Consider the following 7803-nt stretch of genomic DNA (forward strand, 5'->3'; position numbering starts at 1 on the left):
AATGTTGCTGTTGAGTCAGTCCCAGCCCAGACTGTACGTGAAGTGTGTATACTTACTGTCCAGGGCACATTTACAGTAACTAGATTTGTTCTTTTTTATTAAATTTTCAATCACCTTCAGTTTGGAGTGTGAAATATTTTTTTCCATTACACACTATATGCTACAATTCATTTAAATACTACGTTTTATTCATATATTTTTTTGCTATGCTTACATGATAAATATGTGAACAATGTGTTTTAGCTTTTACCTCTCAAGATCTTAGTACATAATTCACAGATTGAATTATAGTTGCACTTAATAATATATTCTAAAAGCACAGTGCACAGGTTGTTTTTATTAATATTTTTTTTTAATTCCATGATGTAAGAAAAATGATCCCTATCATTAGTTATATAAGACTTACAAACAACAATTCAATTACCTCTGAAATATCAGTCAAATGCAGAATAAACATATGTTTATACAAAATGTTCAGTTCCTGTTAAATTCTTGTTTATAGTGATTAATGTTTATTAATGTTATATTCTGCATTTTCTTAAGAAAGCGGTTAAGAATTAAACCTTTATCTCTTTATAAATGAAAGACTTCCAGTAATATTCTCCATGTCATATACACATTTCTTCTGATATAACAGAACAATTTCTCTAATAAAAATTCAATCTTTTCACAGCAACTGAGTCTCACACAGCTTAGAGAAAAATCTCCGCTGTGTTTCACAGGAAGAATAATGGTCACAGAGTTCATAAATCTTAAAACAGTTGTTTAAATAACTACTTGACTGTATAATATTTATAACAAATAAACACAACTATATGTCTTGTCCTCAATCATGTTACAATTTAAGATCCTTCTGCAATAAAATTACCATAGTAAATCTACTAAAACACCTGTAACCATTCTAAAAAATAACCCAGGATCAAAAATATTTTAACAACACATTTATCTTCAATACTCCCATTTGTATTAACATTCACCTGCAATAGGGCCCCAGTTTCTAATATTATTTTTTAATCAGAAACAGTCCTCAAACATGCCTTTTCTCTGATCACCTGGCTGTAATAGTTCTTTGCAATAAAAATGTCCCCTTCTCTCAAAATACTCTAGTCTTTAATAACATTTCCATCTCTAATAATTAAGTAAAAATAAAAATAAAATTTGTCAATTGCAGTAATACTAACTAGGTGAGCTAACTCTCACCTGGAGAAGATTGGGGAGCATTGTGAGAGTTACAGTATGTTCTTTGATTTCTCCAGTGCCTTTAACACCATCCATCCACCTTTACTGAGAGATAAGCTAAAGGCGGCGCAGATTGACACTCCCCTGGTGTCCTGGATTATAGACTATCTGACCTGTAGGCCACAGTATGTATGGCTACAGAGCTGTGTGTCTGAACAGGTTGTTAGCAGTACTGGGGTTCCACAGGGGACTGTCCTAGCTCCATTCCTGTTCACCTTTTACACCTCTGACTTCAGGTACAACTCTGAGGCATGTCATCTGTAGAAGTTTTCAGATGACTCTGCAATTGTGGGGTGTATTAGAGAGGGGAGGGAGGAGGAATATAGGAGCTTGATTACCAACTTTGTGGTGTGGTGTCATCATAACCATCTGCAGCTTAACACCAGAAAGACCAAAAAATTATCTTGGACTTTCGAAGGAATAAGACTCCGCTGAACCCTGTTTCAATCCAGGGTGAGGACATTGTACATTCCTACAAGTACTTAGGGGTACACCTGGATGATAAGCTGGGGTGGTCTGGTAACACTGACGCCCTGTACAAGAAAGGTCAGAGCCAACTCTATTTTCTTAGGAGACTCAGGTCCTTTGGTGTGTGTGGAACACTGATACACATTTTTTATGAATCAGTGGTGGCGGCGGCCATCTTCTACGCTGTTGTGTGCTGGGGCAGCAGCATCATGATAAAAGATGCAAATAGGCTCAATAAACTTATCAAGAAGTCTGGCTCTGTGTTGGGGATGAGCCTTGACCCCATGGAGGTGGTGGCTGAGAAGAGAATGCTGACCAAGCTCACAGCCATCATGAACAGCACCTCTCAGCCACTTCATGGGACTGTTACTAGGCAGCGGAGCACATTTAGCAACAGACTGCTCCAGCTACGGTGTTCAAGGGAACGTTTCCGCAGGTCTTTCCTCCTGGCGGCTGTCAGGATGTATACCGCTGCCCTAGGCTAGGACTGTTAGCCCTTCATTTGCTCCTCTATGGACAGCATGTTTACTCCATTGTACTTTTTGGACAATCAGTCTGTATAAACCTATGCACATTTTGCACATATTTTATTGTTTTTACAGTGACTATGGTCATCACATTTTGCACACACCTATGTATTTATTTTTTATTCATTTATTTTTTTTATTTTGTTGTCTTTTGTTTTATAACTATTCTGATGTCTGTTTTTGCTTGTCTTGGGCTGGACTGCTGTAACACATCAATTTCCCTACAGGATTAATAAAGTATTATCTATCTATCCTTCAATTCATTGTAATACTACTTTTTATTCATATATGATTTTTTCTATGATAACATGATATATACTGTATGTGAACAATGTATTTTAGCTTTTACATCTCAAGATCTTAATCCATAATTCACAGATTGATTTATAGTTGCATTTAATAATATATTCTATATGAGTCCTATCATTAGTTCTCTAAGACTTACAAACAACAATTCATTTAGCTGTGAAATATCAGTCAAATGCAGAATAAACATGGAACAAGAATTAAACCTTTATCTCTTTAAAATGAAGGACTTCCAGGTCAAATACATATGTCTTCCAACATAATAGACCCATTTCTCAAATAAAACTTCTGAACAGATCCCAAACTTTTGTTTAAAGTTGAAAAAACTACAAGATTTGCCTCAGGACTCCTGTGTTGATACTGAAACTGGACACTGTTGTCTAAAAGCATCCAGTATGGATTCAGGTCAGCAAACTACAACACACTGCAATACAAATACCTACCACCTGAACTTGACTGTTATAACAAATAAACACAACTATATGTCTTGTCCTCAATCGTGTTACAATGTTAGATCCTTCTGTAATATAATTACCATAGTATCTAAAACTACTGTAATCATTCTCAAAAATAACCATGGATCAAAAATATTTTAATACATTTACCTTCAGTACTCTTATTTGTATTAGCACATTCACCTGCAATAGTTACTAATATTATTTGTTAATCGGAAACGTGCCTTAAATATACTTTTATCTCTGATCACCTGTCTGTAATAGTTCTTTGCACTAAAATTGTCACCTTCTCTCAAAATACTCTATTTTTAAATAACATTTCCATAATGTTATAATGTTATTATTATTAATGTTGCTTTAATAATACAGTAAATACAAAATGTGTCAATAGTAATAATACTGGAGTCTCAATAATAGTCTAAAAATACTCCACTGTTTAATAACACATCAGTTCATTACTTTAATAAAACATATTAATTCATCAGTGTGTAAAATAAAATATCAGTCTGATCAATACAACAGTGTTTAAAAACACACTGATCTCTGTAAATACACTAGTCTGTTATTATACCTGTTAGAGAGGGCAGAATTGAGCACAATGATATAAACAACCCCTGGTAAATATTTTGAAGATGTTGTATTATTGTTAAAACATTTGTATTCCTTTATGTTTGCAAATGGGAAAATTTCCACAAGTCCTAGCACATGACCCAAATTACAACCAAAATTTTGTATTTTATTATTGTGGTAATAGATAAGGGATTGTCAAGTTGTACAACATTTGTGATAAGGTTGCTAAATATCTACAATATTAATAGTTATAATAATTATATGTTAGTACTTAAAAAACATTTTAAGTCTGTGTTGTGTGTAATAGTGTATAACTGCATATAAAACTATTAATACAGCATTAATAGAAAATAATTTAAAAAACATATAAGCTGAATTAATATTATGATTAATTGTAGAGGTGAAATTCTTGTTAATACTGCAAATTGTTTATTATTTTTCCTTATTTATAGCACCAGAATAAAATCAATTATAATTTTAAGGAATATCCATAAAGCTGAGTTTTAAATTAAACAGAAAAGCGCTTCTGCATGCTGTGGTCACTACGGCGGGCAGTGGCTGTAATGACTGTAGAACCTCAGATGGCTGGTCCTGGGTTCCAGGAGACTGTGGTCACTGTACTGGACACTGTACTAACTCTGTGGCTTCCAAGTCCTGGGACCAGTGTTTCTGTGTTACTGGGACCTGTGGTCACAACAGTGGTCAGAGGCTGACAGGTACTTCACATGTTGTGCTGAAATGTGTGTGAGGTGTATATTCCCATTGTCTGTATGTGAATTGTTGACAAAGATTTTCTAGCCTTTACCTGCCAACATCTAAACTTAACACATGATCATCAGACATTTTTTAAAAATACCAGACAGCCCAGTAAAACTGTACCGGTCGTAATAATATTTAATATTTATTAATTAACCATACTATTTTTAACCATACTATTTTTGCACTTTTCCAAGAATTACCTTGCACTGTTTTTGTCCTGTTATATTTTCTCTGTTTGCGGAATTTTGCACAGTTTTGATTACTTGATTACATGTTATTTATGTTATGTTATTACATGTTACTGTTTTTGCTATTGTGTTACTGTCTATTGTCTTATCTTCTGTCCTATTTATATAATGCACCTGAGTGACTAATGAGAAACACTTTTCATTATACTATGCACCTATGTAAGTTTAATGACAATACAGTTGAATTTAAATGAATTCAACAGGTTTAACATATAGGCACAGATACATTTATTGTGATGTTGTCCTGAGCAACTGCTCAAAAATCTAAACTTGAGTCCTGTGATTACGAATTAATTTTTAAATATTTAATTTGTATGATAACATGTAATTAAATATTTAATTTGTATTACTTATACTTATATAATTGCATTTGATAATAATTTCAGATTCCGAATGTAGTCAAAAACATTAAAGCATTCTTATTAAAACTTCACAATTTACAAAAAAAATCTGTCATTAGATAGCTAACCTAAAAACACAAATTAAATTATTTAGCTGTTAAATAATAGCAAATCCTGTATAAACACAAAACACAACTACCATTTTTTAATTCTTCCTGTAATGCCACAATGTCTTGTAGTTGTTCATGTTATTAATGTTACACCTCAGTTTCTGATGAGACCCCAGTTAATAATAATACACCTACAATACTAAGAATTTCCACAATTTTGTTAATATTTTTCATTTTATAGCTTATAAACCAATAATGAATGTAACTTTTATCAGCCTGTGCTTTTCAATGTGAAAACAAGCAAGCCTGGTATTTATGAACAAGGTATACAAATACAAATACATACAGTATACACATTTTATTTTCACACTATAAAAATACAAGAGGTAATTGTCCTATGACTGAAAATACATTTTCAAAATGTAATTGTATGTCTTTAAAATGAAGAATTCACATTCATAACTTCCTATCATATTGGAACACATATTCTTATAACACCTAGAGGTACTACTTGTTTTCACAGCAACTGAATATCACACAGCTTACCGATAGAAACCTGGACTGTCTGAATACACCAAAGATATAATGGCAGCATTAAAACTCCAGTCATAATTCTCTAGCATAAAGACTTTAGGTGGTAATAACACATTTACTGTATATCTATTAATGCACCAGTCTGTAATAATACAATACTGAGGAGTCAGAATTGAACACAATAAAACAATAAACAACCCAGGGTATTTCTGAATCATCCTGTATAATATGATATTATTCTAGAAACATGTTTTATTGCTCACACTTTTTTTGTTTTCGAGTAAATGAAGACTTTTTCACATGTCACAGCATATCACTCAAATTATCACTTATATATAAAGTTTATTATTACAGTAACGAGTAAGTTAAATAACTTTTTAAAGATTTTATACACTCCATGTTTTCACAAATTATCAATAGAGGGTGATAATGGCCAGCTTCTGCTCTATCCATCTATAACATTATTACTATATAATGTTAAGATATCTTAAGAATGTTTTAATAAAATCCAATAAAAATTAAAAGCAACTAATTATATTTAGACACAGCTAATTATATTTCCTTACTTGAAGACCAAGATAAAATACAGTTATAATATTTTTGATGAATACCCACAAAGCTGAATGGTAATAAAAATTCAAAAATTGTTCAACCCACTTATTGCTCCATTTCCATCAAAAATCTAATTAATTTAATTCCAGTTGTCTGTCTGTCTGTCTGGTCACTTACTGGCTGAGCTGTGCAGCACCAGGACAGCGAGAGAGAAGATGGACAGGCAGCTCTCCATTGTCATCAGGACAGAGCGCAGCTGAGACCCCTGTCTTCACCCCTGAGCCCACAGGGCAACTGAGCTGCTGCTCCGCACCCCAGACCCCCAGTAACAACACAGCCCCCCGCCCCGCCAATCACACACAGCACTGCCTTTTCAGACTGACAGCAGGAACCTCTCACACAGGCGGGATGGCCAATCACACAGGGCCCTTTCAGTCTTCTCCATATATATCAGAGACACATCACTGTTTCCTCTCCCTGAAGACACTCCCAGCAGCGCGGAGGAGAGGAGAGACAGGAGCAGCTCTGTGTCTCACTGGAGGAAACACAGATACAGATACAGACAGCAGGGCTGCAGGTGCTACAGGGGCAGGAAGAGATCAGATATTAAACTAAGAAAAAATTGTAGACAAGTATTATATTTTTAAATCAGTATCAAGATAATTAATTATGCATATATGGTCCTGTAATTCCTGCTGTCTGTATCAGGAAGTGTCTAGTGACTGGTGTCCAGAATGTGGTCCTCTGTGCTTTGCTGTCTGTGTCAGGCAGTGTCCAGTGACTGGTATCCTGCAGTGACTCACAGAGTTGTTGTGTCTCGAGACAGTAATGTCTTCTGGTCCTTTTCAAGGTCAGTGTGAGTAGAACCTGTGCTCAAGGTGGCAGTGAGGTCACTCAGGCCAGCACAGGAATACGGAGGCAAGATGGACTGAATAAAAACTGGCTGTCCTGTGACTGTGATCAATAATTTAAATGAAAAAGAAAGAAAAGCCCAGCAGTGATTGTCCCTTATGTACTGAGCCTGTTGGACAGCAGCTCTTCCATTTGACTCCCTCAGACCCTGAGTCTGTCTCTGTGCAGCTACAATCCAAACAGATGTTCCAGCCCCTCCAGTTGTGACCCCAGTGTCTCTCTGTGTGGTAGCAGTAGTACCAGAATGGAGGATGACTCTCAGAGCCCAGTGTCAGTATGAGGAGAAGCTCTCAGACCTGACTGCTGCCAGAGCCTCTGAGGCTGAGTGGCCATGAGCCCTGAGCTCCTCAGCAGCTGAGAAAAGCCTCCTGTCTCCTGTGGTCACAGTGTGGTTGAACACCTGCACTGTCTTCCTGCTCCTTCTCCTCTCTCTCCCCCTTTCTGTCTCTCTTGCTGTGTGTGCTCTTATCTGTCCATCTCTCTCTCCTCTTCTCTCACTCTGACAGCCTGTGCAGAGTATCTGAAGGGGATGTTACATTGCTTGGCAAAGGAAAAGACTTCTCAGAGGCAGAATAAAAAAAAATCTTTATCTCCTCTCAGTCAGATTCACAGCTCAGACTCACACACAGAGCTCTGGGACCCTCAGTACTTTACACAAATTCCTACCTCCTGAGCAGACAGAAGCTCATCTCCATCCTTTTTTTTATCCTGACAATCCAGAACCAGAGGACATTCAGACAATCAGTGCTGCTACATGAACAATATCAGACAGAACAGCCTGG

The 7803-nt window shown here is 35.7% G+C and overlaps 1 protein-coding gene across 1 annotated transcript in view; it reads right to left on the reverse strand.

Annotated features, from left to right (window-relative positions):
- LOC148668230 (antigen WC1.1-like) overlaps positions 1–6344 on the reverse strand; it is an 85211-nt gene extending 78867 nt beyond the window's left edge. The window contains exon 1 of the mRNA XM_088632938.1: positions 6287–6344. Within this exon, the coding sequence (XP_088489064.1) occupies positions 6287–6344 (58 nt within the window). The remainder of the gene's footprint in view (positions 1–6286) is intronic.
- Positions 6345–7803: the final 1459 nt, after the last annotated feature.

The sequence above is a fragment of the Lepisosteus platostomus genome, chromosome 5 (assembly GCF_059453375.1).
Source record: "Lepisosteus platostomus isolate fLepPlt1 chromosome 5, fLepPlt1.hap1, whole genome shotgun sequence".
NCBI classification, from domain to species: domain Eukaryota; kingdom Metazoa; phylum Chordata; class Actinopteri; order Semionotiformes; family Lepisosteidae; genus Lepisosteus; species Lepisosteus platostomus.